The 15,559-nt window shown below is 42.8% G+C and overlaps 1 protein-coding gene and 1 long non-coding RNA gene across 10 annotated transcripts in view; one reads left to right on the top strand and one right to left on the bottom strand.

Moving 5' to 3' along the window:
* Positions 1 to 3,213: 3,213 nt before the first annotated feature.
* LOC141423103 (uncharacterized) lies at positions 3,214 to 5,644 on the bottom strand. Its single transcript, XR_012447757.1, has 2 exons — positions 5,562 to 5,644; positions 3,214 to 3,503 (listed from the first exon to the last, which is right to left on the bottom strand). It is a non-coding gene; the product is annotated as an uncharacterized lncRNA (long non-coding RNA).
* A 112-nt stretch (positions 5,645 to 5,756) lies between these two features.
* Cnot10 (CCR4-NOT transcription complex subunit 10) overlaps positions 5,757 to 15,559 on the top strand; it is a 76,312-nt gene continuing 66,509 nt past the window's right edge. For 3 of the 9 annotated variants that reach the window (XM_074074064.1, XM_074074066.1, XM_074074067.1), the window contains exon 1: positions 5,757 to 6,063. In XM_074074064.1, the coding sequence (XP_073930165.1) occupies positions 6,042 to 6,063 (22 nt within the window). In that variant the 5' untranslated portion in view covers positions 5,757 to 6,041. Of the gene's footprint in view, positions 6,064 to 6,098; positions 6,391 to 15,559 lie in introns of those variants that run through there. The other 6 variants (XM_074074063.1, XM_074074069.1, XM_074074065.1 and 3 more) reach the window with 3 other exon arrangements.

Below are 15,559 nucleotides of genomic sequence, written 5' to 3' on the forward strand. Positions count from 1 at the left end.
ATTGCATCCTGTTGGCTGGACTTAGCTGGAAGCCACCTGGCATGGGAACCTGGGACACACAGTGCTGTAGAAATGAGATCTATGATCAGAGCAGAGCAGGGCTAGGGCGAGATAGAGAGCTGAGGGCAAAGAGGATCCAATCCCTGGTTATAAGCCTGATTGCTGGTGACTTATTCTTTCTCACCTCTCATTATCTATCTATCTATCTATCTATCTACCTACCTACCTACCTACCTACCTATCTACTTTATTAGACAGGGTCTTACTCTGTAGCTCAGGATGGCATAGAAATCCCTATGCAGCCCAGGCTGGCCCTGAATTCAATATCCTCCTGCCTTAGCCTGGTGAGTGCTGATTACAGGTATGCACTGTATGAAAGCCACACCTGACTTTCATATTCATTTTAAAAATGGTTCTTAGTCAGCCGGTGCCAGTGGCTCATGCCTGTAATCCTAGCTACTTGGGAGGCAGAGATCAGGAGGATCACAGTTCGAGCCAGCCCAGGAAAATAGTCTTCAAGATCCTATCTGGAAAATACCCAACATAAGAGTGGCTCAAGTGGTAGATGCCTGCCTAGCAAGAGCAAGAGCAAGGCCTGAGTTCAAACTCCTGTTCCACCAAAAAAAAAAAAAAAAGGTTCTTAGAGTAATGCAGTAGTATGCACTATAGTCCCAGCTCATTTTGGAGGCTGGAGGATCACCTGAGTACAGGAGTCTCAGACCAGCCTGGGCAACATAGCAAGAACCCCCTCTCAAAAAAAAAAAAAAAAAAAGAAACTGGACATTCTGTAAAGTTGTATCTTATATGCTATATATTATATATCAGGTAAATTCTAAATGAAACTAGCTTTTATATCAAACAGAAAAAAAAACCTTGTCCTAAACAAAACTTATTTCCTCCCACTTAAGCTACACCTCCAGGCCAATTGATCCAACTTTTTCTTTTTGGGGGGCAGGGGGATTGCATTCAGGGATTCACACTTACAAAACAGGTGCTCTCCTACTTGAGTCACTCATCCAGTCCATTTTGCTCTAATAATTTTGGAGATGGAGCTCTTGAGAACTATTTGCCCAGGCTGGTCTCAAACCAAGATTTCCCCAATCTCTGCCTCACAGATAGCTAGGATTATAGCTTGAGCCACTAGCACCCTGCATTATGGATTTTTTGTGTTAATTTTTGCTTTTTAAAAATATTGTGACCAGATACCAGTGGCTCGTGCATGCTTTGCAAGTATGAAGCCTTGAGTTCAAACCCTGATCCCACCAAAAAATAAAAAAATTAAAGTATTGTGTTTGGAGCTAGGGGTATGGTTCAGTGGTAGAGCACTTGCCTAGCAAGTGTAAGACCCCAAGTTCAAACCCTAGTTCTGAAAAAAATCATATCTAGAATATATACTTATAGCACAACAATTAAAAGACAAAGAATTCAACTTAAAAATGTGCAAAGGGGCCAGATACGGTGGCTCACATCTGTAATCCTAAACTTGGGAGGCAGAGATCAGGAGGATTGTGGTTCGTCCATCTCAACCAACAGTTGGTTGTGATGGTGTGTGCCTTCATCCCAGCTATACAGGAAAGCACAAGTAAGAGAATCATGACCTAGATCGGCCCAGGCATAATTTGAGAACCTATCTCAAAAATAACCACTGCAAACAGGTCTGGGGTTATGGCTCAAGTGGTAGAGTACTTGCCTAGCAATCACAAGGCCCTGAATTCAAACTCCAGCACCACATACACACATACACACACAGACACAGAAAATGTGCGAAGGACTTGAATAGGACTTCTCCAAATATATACAAATGACCAATAAACATATGAAGAGAAGTTGCTCAATCTCCTTAACCACCATGGAAATGCATAACAAAAGCAAGTGAGATGTCACTTCACATTCTACAGGACAGCTATAATCAAAAAGACAGTTACAAGTGAGAAATAAGAATAGAAAAATAAGAACTCTCATATGCTGCTAGTGGGAACATAAATATTGTAGCCAGTTTGGCAGTTCATCAAAAACTTAAACCAAGGGTTACCCTATGACCAACAATTTCACTTGAGAAATAAAACACATGTCTACACAAACACTTGTATAAGCACATTCATAACAATATTATTTATAAGAGCCAAACAATGGAACGACCCAAATGTCCATCCACTTATTAAGATAAAATGTAAAGAACAGGGCATGGTGGCACATGCCTGTAATCCTACCACTCTGGAGGTGGAGGCAGGAAGGTTGTGAGTTTGAGACCAACCTGGGCTACATAGCAAGACCCTGTCTCAAAAAGTCAAAAGAAACAAAACAAAAATGATGCTATATTTAAGTCAGTCATAAAAAAGAATGAAGTACTGATACTCCCATCAGTGTTGATGAACCCTGAAAATATTATACTGAGTTAAAGAAGCTAGACATAAAGGGTCACGTATCATGTGATTCTCTGTGTGTGAGATGTCTAGAGCAGGCAAATTCATAGGGACATAAATATTAATGGCAGGCTGGAGATGTAGCTCAATGGTAAAGTTCTCATATAGCAATCACAAGACCCTGGGTTCCATCTGCTCAGCACTGAGAATATAAAGAAAAAAAAGGTTAAAAAAAAAGTAGTGGTTAGGGATTGGGAGGAATGGAATGAGTAGTGACGGATTAACAGGTATGGATATCCTTTTTGGGGTAATGATATGTTCTAGAATTAGGTAGTGTTATAATGATTACACGACTTTTGTGTATATACTAAAACCCATGGGATTATACACTTTAAAAGGATAAATTGCATAATATGTAAACTATATCTCAATTTTTTAAATTGCATTTAAAAAAAACAGAAGTCATGGTTTATTATTCCTCAAAATTAACTGGGCAATTTTTCCTGCTTTGTGTTGTAATAAGGATTACTCACGTGAGTTCTTTCAACTGACTGCTGGGCTGGGATAGATAGTTCAAAAAGCCTTCCTTTATATGGGTAGAACATTGGTGCTGGCTGTCAGCTGGGACACCTTGGTTCTCCTCTCTCTATCTCTCTCTCTCTCTCTCTCAGCAGGACAGCCTGGGCTTCTTTCAGCCTGGTGGCTGAGTTCCAAGAACAGGAAAATGGAAGCTGCCATGCTGTTTAAGGTCTAGTACCAGAAGTGGCCCTCATTGCTTCTACTGCAATGAGTAGTTGGAGTGAGTAACAAGACTTCCTCTTATGCAAGAAGAGAGGAAGCTGATTCTACCTCTTTTTTCAACCCCCAACTTTATTGATAAATTAAAATTGCATTTATTTAGGGGATACAATGGTTACCACAGTCAGGTTCACAAAGCTACTATTTTACATGTGTGATGAGAATACTTGAGAGCGCCTTTGCAAATATCAAGTGTACAGTACATTATTGTCAACTATAGTCACTGTGCTGTATGTTGAGTTCAATTCCATCTCTTGATTGGAGGAGCAGCAGTCCATATACGGATAGCAGGATTATTAACAACCATCCCTGGAGACAGTCTTCCGCATCCTGCTTGAGGGGCTGTGAATGGATAGTGGTACCATCATTGGTGGAAGGTAAAGCAACTCACCACAGTTGGTGGCAGAACACAATCCCATTGATTTTTTTTTTCCCCTTTCACTGATGTCAAACTGACCGTACTTTTTTTTTTTTTTTTAATTTTTGGTGGTACTAGGGTTTGAACTCAGGGCTTCACATTTGCAGGGAAGGCACTTTACTACTTGAGCCACACCTCTAACTCTCAAACTGAGTGTAAATGGAGGGAAGGCTACCAATACTGAAATGTGAGAGATGAGACCCAAAATGATACAGGAAAATTCTAGAACTTAGAATGTAGTGGTTAAGACAATAGCTGCTTCCTGGTTCTGTGACTTGATAAAGTGAGTTAACACCTGTGCCTCAGTTTTGTCTGTGAACTGGGAGCAGATATGTGACCATGAGCAGATATGTGACCATGTATGAAAAAGTGAAAAGTGCTGACATCTAGGCTGTGAAGGAGGATGACACAATAAGAAACAGGTCTGCTAAACACAATTCCCAACTGGACATAAGCACCAACAGAATACGAACAAAATTCAGATTCTGTTTTGAGGAAGACAGAAATGAGACCCTCAACTTAAAATATGAGGGCGTATCCCCTTCTTGTAACATGGATGATCCTGCCTCTACTGATGACAGTCTGGTTTGTCTTAATCCTTCACCTCCTAAACAGAAACTGACATCCAATCACTGGATCCTCTGTTTCCTGAGGAATCCAATCCAAAACTGGTGCTCCTTACATGAGTGTGTTGAGTTCAACAAAATTCAATACACTCTACTTATTTATGATTTGTGCACTTTCCTACAAGTACATTAACTTGAATAACAAAAGTAAAAAAGAGCTGGAGGCATGGCTCAAGTGGTAGATCGCCTGCCTGGCAAACCTGAAGTCCAGAGTTCAAATCCCAGTACCATGGAGGGGTGGGAGTGTGTGTGAAGGAAAAAAAAACCAGGTTACCATGTCAAAGGGATACAAGAACAAATCTGACAAAAATTTACCAATTAACAAAGGTATGATAATTTGAGGGGAAAATCACTGCATTATTTGAATATAACCAAAGCATAAGTATCACGGAGTCCATATTGATATAAATATGTGACTGAGTAGCTATAGAGAGAGAAGCAGTAAATCTTCCTTGGAGATCATTTTGTACATCCTACTGCAGGAGGTAGTGCCCAAACACTGATCTCCTCTCGTGGAGTGTGCGCTGCACTTTAGGATTTGCTTCCAAGTATAGTGTCCAGCTGGGTGTAGTGGTACAAGACTGTAATACCAGCACTCAGGAGGCTGAGGCAGGAAGGTTTAGAGGGCGAAATTGTCTCGAAACCAAAATCAAATCCCCCAAAGAGCAGTGTGGAAAGGAACGGGGTAGGTAAGTTTACAGTGGACAAACCTGGCAAACTACCTTGGAGAGGATCAAGGTTAACTTAATCAGTGATGTCATTTTGTAGCCTGTACCCTTCATCTGATGTGATGAGCACGGCCAATCACCTGTGTAGGCTTCCTTCTAAAACCCATAATCTCAGTCTAAGCAGGAGAAAAACACTGCACAAACCCAAATTGAGAAATTCTCCAAAAAAATTTGACCAGTACTTTTAAAAACTGTCAAGATCATCGAAAACAAGTCACAGTTAAAAACAGCCTAAGAAGATATGACGAATAAATGCAATACTGGGATCCTGGAAGAGAAAAAGAACGTTGACCGATAAAATCCAAATGAAATGTGGAGTAAATAGTGATACACCAAACTGGTTTCTTAGAAGTGACTTAATTTAAATGTAGACGTCACAATAAGGGAAACTAGATAAGAATACAGGAACTCACTGAATCATCTTCGCAGCTTTTCTACACATTTAAAACTATTCTGAAACGATTCTAAAATTTGTTTTCTTGAAACGCGGAACTGTAGCAGCGACTCCCTCACAGGGTTGTGGGAAATTGGTGAGATAGTACAAGCAAAGTGAAGGCTCAGAGCTTGCCACATAAACCTTACGTGAGGGTACCGTGATTTTGACAAAATGAAAACGTTGCCGTTTTACCGAGGTCCAGCAAGAAGCAGGGCACCGAATCCCCCCGGCCCAGCCAGCACCAGTCCACAGACAAAAGCCAGCGCACGCGCGCACTTCCGGGGCGGGGCGCGCCGGGGCGGGGCGCGCCGGCGCTGGGCGGGGCCAAGCGTAGTTCCCACGCCAAGCGGCTCTCGCAGATGACCCCGCCCCGGAAGTCGTGTGCCACAGGACGCCGGGAGTGGACGGGGTGTTGGGGAGAGGGCGGAAGCTGTGTATGGCCGGGACTGTGGCGCTGCCTGGGCGGGGATGCTGTTCCTGTTGCTAGACGACAAGCACTAGCTCTCGTCACTTCCTTCGCCCGCGTCTGCCCACTCCCCAGGCCGGAACAAGGAGACCCGGAGCCCTGGTGAGCTCAAGAGTTGTCCGCTGAGGTTCAGCACTGCACCCAGCCCGGCGGCGGGAGTCGGGGCCACGCCACCTGCAGGGAAGAACCCGAGCGGAGGCGGGAAGATGGCTGCAGACAAGCCTGCAGGTGGGGCGCGCCTCGCGAGGGTAGCGGGACGCGCGGTGGGCAGTCCCTGCGCGCGGGGGCGTTAGGGCCCCGCGTGGGGACGTCAGGGCGACTTAGCTTTGGACAAGCATTTCTCCCCCGCGCCCTCCTCTCCCGTGGCTCCCCAAGTGCAGCGTGTAGCCACCTCCGACCGCCTTTGCTCTGCTTTTCCAGAAACTCTGGCCTAAAAAGCTTAAATTATTCTTGACGCCTCACCGACTCTTGGATTTCCCGGGGCGGAGAGGCAGGCCCAGGGGAGGTCGCCCGGTGCGCAGGCTGGAACCCACCTGGACTTTCTACCCACTTGAGGTCAGCGTCGCCTGTGGAATTAACTTTGTCAAAATCTATTTAAACAGGCATGAAGTTTCAGTGTCTTCCTCTTGTCCTTCAAGATTAACTACATAACATCCATGATTTTCTTTACTGTTTTTTTGTCCTATTCCTAGACTCTTCTCCATTAAGGAATATAAAATTCTCACCAACCCAATACTGGGAGGTCTGGCGTATGTTTCCTGCAGGGAATTAATACCCTCTGTGGCATTCAGATTTTATGGCAGGAACTTGTGACAGGGCTTAGAAGTGGTCTGTAACTGATAAATGAGCCATTAGAGGGTTAGATTAGAGAATCTCTTCCCTATCTGTTAAGAAAACAGAAAAAAAGAGAAAGTGAGGATAATAGAGTGCTATGTCATTTTAGTTGGGTGGTTAGAGAAGGTCTCTAGGTAGGTGACAATTTGAGCAGAGATCTGAATGAAGTGAAGGAATGAACCATTTGAAATAGGGAGTGGGTGGAAACAAGCATGGCCTATCAAAGACTGGGCAAGGAGCCCAACATCTCCTTAATTTAAGATAGGTCCTCTGTCCCCAAGTTTGCAATTCCTCCCTGTTCATACCTGGAATCCGTTTTTTAAACCTACAGCGCATCCAGTTTTCAGGTCCTACCTCAGCAAAGCCTTCCTCTGCTTGTTTATTCATTCACGGGGTTTGACAGCAGGCACTGCCTTAGGTGTTGAAGAAATGAATGTGACAAACCACTGCCTTTGAAAGTTTGATTGAGTCTGTCAGAGGAGACAGACCGGTCTATCATAGTTACACTCCCATTGGGTAAGAGCAGTGTAATATGTATAGTTGGAGAATAAGGTCCAGAGCGACTAGGGGACTTTCTTTGATTGGTTTAAGTTTATAGACCACCTTGTAGGAATCTGTTCCCACAACTGTTTCCAGCTGATTTTTCTCTATCAACCTACCAGGCTCTTCACATCAAAATGACTCTTGTAAAGTACTGTGTTCTTTTGAGCTTCTGAGTAATACCCATCTTTTCTCAATCTGACGAATGAACGTTCTCCTCATTCAACATCTACCTGCTGCTTCTTCTCTAAGCTCCTGAAGTCAGGGTCCTTGTCACAGGGGGTCTTAATGTGTTTATTCTTCATTACGTAAGAAGAGGGCAGTAAAAGGATTTAAGAAGGTAAGTGACCTGATCTTAATGGCTGTGGTAGAGGATGGACTTAAGGAAAACTGGAAGCCCAGAGACCACAAGTCCAGCTAATATTGTAATATTACTTTATTCAGTAAATACTCATCAACAACCTGCTTTGCCAGCCACTTTAGGCACTGGCTGGGAAACAAGACAAAGTCTCTGTCTTTATTATGTAGTATGAAAGACAAACTTGTAAACAAAATAAAAAATTAGTGTTTTCAAGTTGTGATAAATACTCTGAAGGAAAGAAATATGCATGTTTACAGTTTAGATATGGTTTGAGTGTGTCTCTCAAAGGTTTATGTATTGAAAGCTCTGTGTTCCAGTTGTGTGTATTAAGTACTGATGGAGGGACCAGGAAGTGTAGGTCAGTGGTAGAGTGTGTATTTAGAATGCACAAGCTGCTGGGCTCAATCCTAGCAACAAAAAACCAAATGACTATGGAACATTTGAGAGGTAGAGCTGGTGGGAGGTGATGGGGTATTGTGGGTGCTGCCTTTGGAAGGGATTAAGTTTGCTCTCAGGGCTGGGGGCATGGCATAAGTGGTAGAGCTCCTGCTTTGCAAGAGTGAAACCCTGAGTTCAAACCCCAGTCTTATCAACCCCCTCCAAAAAAAAAAAAGATTGCTCTCATGGGCCCCTGCTCTTGTTCTTGTTCTCATGAGAGCAAATTATAAAACAACAAGCGTGACCCCTGCCTTCCTGCTTTGCTTTGTGAGCTCCCTCACCCATGTAACTCCTGCCATGATCCGTTTTCCATGTAACACAGCCAAGTGGGTGCTCACCAGGGCTGAAAATATGGCTGCTTGATCTTGGACTTCTAACCTCTCAAACTGTGACCTAAGCCAGGCATGGTGGATACATCTGTAATCCCAGCACTGGAAAGGCTGAGACAGGAGGATTGTGAGTTTGAGGCCAGCCTGGAGTGTGTGTCCAAAAAATTTATAAAACACACAGCCTTGGGTATTTTGTTACAGCAATGGAAAAATGGATTAATACAGTAAGAGGATAACAAAAGAAAGGACTCTGTTTCAGATGGATTGGTTAGAGAAGGACTTTCTTAGAGGAGACATTTGAACAGAAACCCTAAAGATATGGAATCAGCCATGTGGGAGAAAAATGATCCAGATAGTAGGAACAACAGATGTGCAGAATGTTGGTTGAAAAATGTTTAAAGAACATCAAGAAGCTCTCTTGAATATAACTCCATAAGGACTGGACTTGTGTCTATATTAGCCATGCCATAACTCCAACCTAGAACAGTGTCTGGCATGTAGGAGGCACCCACTATTTTTAGGAGAGGAAGTAAGGGTAGCATGACAAAAGATGAAGTCAAAGTTATGGTAGGAGCTGTTATATGTTGGACTTTATTGGTCGTGGGTAAAGTTTAAATTCATTCTGAGTAACAGGAAGCCAACCAGGCATCTTCAACAAGGCCATGATGGTTTGATCTGATTTTTGTTTTAACTGTGCCAGGTAAGAAATTATGGCAAGTTGGAAGCATGGGGTTTCAAACCTGACAACTAAGGTTCATTCTGCTGAATCACTTGGTATTTATGTGACCTTGGGCAGATTTTAAGCCTCTTCCCCATCCCCCCCCCAAAAAAATGTACTGGGCAATAATGGCTCATGCCTACAATCCTACCTACTTGGGAGACTGAGCTCAGGAGGCTCATGGTTTGAGGCCAGCCCAGGCAAATACTTTGTGAGACCCTATCTCGAAAAAATGCCCAACACAAAAAAGGGCTGGCAGAGTGGTTCTCTGCCTAGCAAGCTTGAGGCCTTGAGTTCAAATCCCCCCAAAAGAATAAATTTTTTTAAAAAATAGACCAAAGTGGATCAGAGGTGTGGTTCAAGCAGTAGAGTGCCTGTTTTATGAGCGCAAAGGCCTGAATTCAAATCCCAGTCCCACCACAAAGAACAAAACAAAAATACTGGGGCTTAAACTCAGGGCCACATGCTTACTAGACAGGTACTTTATCACTTGAGCCACATCCCCAGTCCTTTCTGCTTTTAGTTTTCAGATAGGGTCTCATGCTTTTTGCCCTGGTTGGCCTCTGGCTTCCATCTATCTGCCCATCTTCCCGTTCAAAATAGCTGGAATTATAGAAGTGTATCACCATGCCTAGCTTGTTTTGGGGACTTTTTTTGCCCAGGCTGGCCTCGAACCTGGTTGTCCTGACTCCACCTCCTGAGTAGCAGGGATCACAAGTTAGCACATGCCAAGCCAAGAAGCCTTTTTTTTTTTTTTTTTCAATACTGGGGCTTGAACTCAGGGCCTCACGCTTGCTGGGCAGGCACTCTACCACTTGAGCCACTCTGCCAGCCCCTAAGAAGCCTTCGTAAGCCTCAGCTTTCCCATGTGTAGGATGATAGTAGTGTCCGTCTTACCGAGGTGATAAATGAGACAGTCTCAGGCCCTGTTTTTTCAAAATGCTAACTAATATTTTAGGGTAGTGGTAGAATGGGCAAGGAAAGGCAGATGTAAAGGAGTTCTTAGATTAAAATTGTCAGACTTTAGTGACTGAAAGAAAGCCATGCTCCTTGGGAGAGGATCTTAGTTGAGCCCAGTTTCTTCATTTGTAAAATGTGAATCCTTATAGTTTTCTAATTTATTAACCCACAAGGCTTATGAGAATCGGCCGGTAAGTGTGTGTGTTAGCTTATGTCCTCTGGCAAGCCTAACTGAATTTTTACTTAAAAGGTGCAAGTCCACCAGATTGAAAGTGAGGGAGAGAAGGAAGTAAAACCAGTACATTACATTCCTGGCTACTTTGAGCTGTGAAGAGCCAATGGCAAGTCACTTGTGTTTTTTTTCTGCATCTCTACCCACTCCCCCACGACCTATGGAGGACTTTGAAAGTGACTCATAGAAGAGGGAAAGGATGATTTATCTGTCCAGCTTCTCCTGTTTCCTCTTTCCAGTTGGTTAAGTCACCCACAGGGAACTAATTTACTTGTGCTTCTGGGTGATGTCTCAGGGATGGGTGAGCCAGCAGTTCCCACACCCTGTGTTGCATTTCAACCAAATCCGAAAGGAAGAGGTATCCTACAGTGAAGGGGCACCAACCAAAGATAAAGATTGAAAGAGGAAGTAGAAGGTTCACAAGGTTTGTGTCCCTTTATAACATGGAAGAGTGGTGTGAAACTAATAATCTTGTTTGTTGAGTTAGGGTTTTGATAAGTAGCCTATGGTGACCTTGAACTCACAGTCTGCCTGCCGCAGTCTTCCAAGTGCTGAGATTATAAGCCACCACTTCTGGCTTGCTCACAGTTTGGGAGGCTAGAAGTTTAAGATCAAACAGCCATATTTTCAGTCTCTGGTGAGGGCCTCCCTGGCTGTGTTACATGTGGATGGCATGGTGGCCGGAGTGCATGTGTGAGAAAGCCCACATGGCAAAATAGGAAGCCAGAGAGCAGGTGGGAGGGTCAGGTAACTTGCTATAGTGAGAGCAACCAAGGGCCCGTGAGAGCAAACAAATCAGGATGATCGAGTCTTGTAGCTCAATCTGCTGTTTATGAATATCTTACCCTTGGACTCTGACTTGTATTTTCCCATTTCTCCAGCTCCTAGTGTTCAGCTTAAAGTGGAGGGAACATGGTTTAGAGAATAGGGCTGTAGAAGATAACCCCTTTGGTCATGTGTTATTTCTCTGCATCTAGGTAGAAATCAGCCGTTTATATGTGGAGTTTTCATAAGTTGGGTTTCTTCTCTTTTGGAGGGTGTGATACTGGAGCTTGAATTCAGGGCTTCATGCTTGCAAAGCAGGTGCTCTACAGCTTGAGCCCTACCTCCAGTCCGTGTTTCTTCTTTTAGGTAATAGAAACCACGTAGGAGGTTTCCTACCCTCAGCTAGCTGGTGACTTTAGTGAGCCACAATTATTATAAAAGACATTCTTACTTAAAACCTTCCTTCGCAATGGCGTCATAAATATTTTGTGACAGTAACATTGATTTCCTTAGGCCTGTTCATGTACCTTTTTTCTTTGGGAAATCTTGAATATCATTGTAGCTGTATTTTGACAGCATGGTTTATCATCCCTCCTCCAATCAGACTGGAATTGTTAACATTCTGTGCTGGAATATGTTTGTGCTTTCAGTTAACTGACTCTTTCAGTTTTGAGGAGGTGGTACATTTCTTTTCTATTTAGTTGAAACCTAAGGGCATCTGTTTGGTTAGAAATGAAGTCTACTGGCTTAAAGAGCGTCAAGGTTTGTGGGTCAAAGAGCTCTGTATGCCCAGAAGGTCAGCCATGTTTGTCAGGCCAAAGTAGAAGGAAAGTCAGGCTTATCAATGACCGCTCACATATGTTTTCAATTGGCAGTGGAGACTACTTTTGGACAAATAAGGATACATTATGGAACTACGTGCAGACTCTGTTGGGTAAGAAGTCAGCAGTTAAAAATTATGAATGGTAAAAACATTTATTACAAAATTAATACCTGTTCCTTATAGACAACTTGAAAAATATGTAGACATACAATAAGGACAATAAAGATAGTAATCCCATTGAAATGTACATTTTTCTTTAAAAAATTTTTATCCTAAAGTAAAAGAGTATAGGAAAAATAGTGGTTTGCTAGTATGTAAGAGATTATTTATTGAACTCAGTTCTCTGAAATATGTAGAAATGGGAAGTTCAGCCTTGTCAACCTTAGAATCACCTTTTTTGGTGGTTCTGGGGTTGAACTCAGGGTTTCTTGCTAGGCAGGCTTGAAGGCAAGTCAAGAATTTTCGCATTTAACTCAAGTTTTTTTCTTTATGGAGGGAAATACATTTAAAAAAATGTTTCCCTAAAATCATTTAAATGATAAAAGAAACAAAAAGTATTCATTGTCTAAGTGTGTTGTTGCACTCCCGTAATCCTAGCTTTCAGGACTCTGAGGCAGGAGAGTCAAGAATTATAGGCCAGCTTGTGCTACTACATAGCAAGATCCTTTCTCAAAAAAAGAAAGAAAGAAAAAAAAGAAGCAGCTGGACATGATGGTGCCTGTAATCCCCAATATGTGGAAGATGAAGGCAGGAGGATCTTGGTTCCAGGCCAACCCCAGCAAAAACACCAGACCCTATCTGAAAAAGAACGAAAAGTAGAAAAGATTGGGGGTGTGACTCAAGTGGTAGAGTGCTTGCCTAGCAATTTCAAGGCCCTGGGGAGTTCAAAACCCAGTACCAACCAAAAAAAAGAAAGAAAAGAGGCAGTTTGACAGGATGGAAGGACCCCAGTTTTAAGTTCAAAGTTTACCTTCACTGCTTCCTTAGAGTCCTTGGCAACTATTTAACTGTCTGAGCCATGGTTTTCTTTTTTATAAGGTGGCATCTTGCTAGTTGTAATGACTGGTGGTAATTTAAATAAAGCTCTTAAGGCATGGCATGTAGTTAAGTGTTCAGTGTCTATTTTTCTCACCAACAATGATCTGTCTGGCTGCTCCTAGGAAAGATAGACAAGAGATCCAAATCTCACTCATACTCTGGTGAAGAGGATTTTTTATCAATATAAGCAAAGACTGAAAGAGTAGAGATGTCCAGGGTCCTGACACCCTGAAAATGGGAGTGGTAAGTGGTCCATGCACAGTCTTTGAGGAGAGGATGCTGTAGAGAAGAATGGAAACACCACTCCCTCTGTAAGGGGAAGGTGTCAGGGAGAGCCACCTGGTAAAAAAAGAAAGAAAGGAGCTAGAAAGTTTACAGACCCTTCACATTCCTATTTTAGACCTTCTGCCGAGGGGAAATTTTCCTGGGCACAGTATATACTGAAATGATAAGGCACAAATCTGCTAGAGTTTGAGGCTGGTTCCTTAATTTATTAGAGCTGTGGATTTGCCCCAAGTTCTTACAGCTCCATGTTTCAGTCTGGCCACAAAACGTGAAGTACCTATGTGAGGATTAACTTGAAAATTCAATGAGTTACTACATTTGAAGTGTTTAGAACATGTCTAACACATAGCATTCAATATGTTAGCTGCTGTTATTATTGTGATAATGACTCAGAAATTGCAGGTGGTATAGAATGGGGAAGCAAATTGTTTCTTAAGCTACATCCTGGCCTGTGGAAGTAACTGAAAGGAATGATGATTGTTCTGAAGCTGCAGGTAGGTTTTACATTTGGAGCCCCATTCTCTCAGGACTTCCCATGCATGCTTCTTTGTCGCTTTGGTCCTTGGAATTTCTGCTGAAACTAAACACACACACACACACACACACACACACGCACGCATGCACGCACGCCCTCCCGCCCCAGCTCCATTCTCTTGTTCACTTTCAAAGTGACCTTACTGTCGTAGCATTATTCAGTCTGGAATTATGTGTTTGCATTCTGTCTCCCTGAGGATCTGAGTTTCATGAGTGCTGGAACCTTGTCTGTGGCTCATGTTTGTATTGCTAGCAGTGTTTGACCTATTGTAGTCTCTTGCTATTCATTAATTTTTTTTTTTTTTTTTTTTTTTTTTTTTTGGTGGGACTGGGGGGTTTGGACTCAGCTTCAGGTTTGCAAAGCAGGCTCTCTATTACTTGGGCCATACCTTCAGTCTGTTTTACTCTGGTTATTTTGGAGATGTGATCTCAAAAACTTTGTTCCCTGCCTGGCCTTGAACCTCAATTCTCCCAATCTCAACCTCTCAGATAGCTAGGATCATGGGTGCGTGCCACCAGCACCCAGTGGGATTAAAAAATGTACAATGTATTCTGGTGAGCTTGGGGTGATGGTGATGGTAGTGGTCATAGTAAGTTTTGGGGCAAGATGGCCTGTCATTTCTCATGTGGCCTGCTGCTTTTAGCTTGTTTGGGGTTACTAAATTTGAGTTGGAAGGAATCCTAACAGCCATCTAATGCAAACCTTCATTTTAGTAAATAGGGAAACTGAGATTTGCCCCAGTTCCCATTTCTGTTTCATATATTTAATATAAAAGATGGCACTAGAAGCTGGGTACTGGTGGCTCATGCCTGTAATCCTCGCTACTCAGGAGGCAGAGATCCTTTTAGGTTGTAGTTCGAAGCCAGCCCTGGCAAATAGTTTGTGAGACCCTATCTTGAAAAAACCCAACACAAAACAGAGCTGTTGGGAGTGATTCAAGGTGTAGGCCCTGAGTTCAAGCCCCATTACAGCAAAAAAAAAAAGAAACTAGACTTTTAGTCTTTTGTGTGTGTGTGTGTGTGTGTGTGTGTGTGTGTGTGTGTGTGTGTGTGTGTGTGTGGTGGTACTAGAGTTTGAACTCAGGGCTTTGCACTTGCTAAACAGGTGCTCTACCACTTAAGGTATGCTTCTAACCCTTTTTGCTCTGGTTGTTTTGGAGATAGGGTCTTGCTTAGACTGGCCTGACCACGATCTTCCTCTATTTTATCATTCCCACCATAGCTGGTAGTGTGCCACCACACTCAGCTTTTTCTGTTGAAATAGGGTCTTCCAAACTTTTTGTCTGGGCCGGCCTTGAACCCCCATCCTCACAGTCTCTACCTCCCAAGTAGCTAGGATTGAGCTACAGGTGCCCAGTGTAGTCCTTTATTTTAATCCTAATCCTTGTCTCTGCCTCCCGTGTGTATGTTAAAAATGATAGAATATGTGTTGCCATGCCACATCTTGAGGTCTTATTCTGCCAGATATATGCCAGCTACTTCCACATATACTATTGCTAAAAATTTCAGATAACTCCAAAAAGGGTTATCTCTATTTTGCATATAGGGTCCAGTTTTGTAGGGCATTGAATTCTAGACTGGAGAACAGTTCTGTCTAGAAGAAAAATTCCCACATAAATAAGAAATTCAAATACCACGAGATTTTGAAATTCTTCTTTTAAAGTCAGTGATATTACCCTCGCATGCCTATACTTGCATCCTGTCTTAATCTGTTTTCTGTTACTGTAATAGAATACCTGACAATGAGTGATTTTTCAAGGAAAGAAGTCTTAAGGCTCATGGCTCTGAAAGCTGAAAAGTCTGAAATAGGGCAGCCTCATGGAGTGAAGGCATTGTGCTCATTAATAACATGGCATAAGTCAGAAGG

Source organism: Castor canadensis, chromosome 5 (assembly GCF_047511655.1).
Source record: "Castor canadensis chromosome 5, mCasCan1.hap1v2, whole genome shotgun sequence".
Classification (NCBI taxonomy): domain Eukaryota; kingdom Metazoa; phylum Chordata; class Mammalia; order Rodentia; family Castoridae; genus Castor; species Castor canadensis.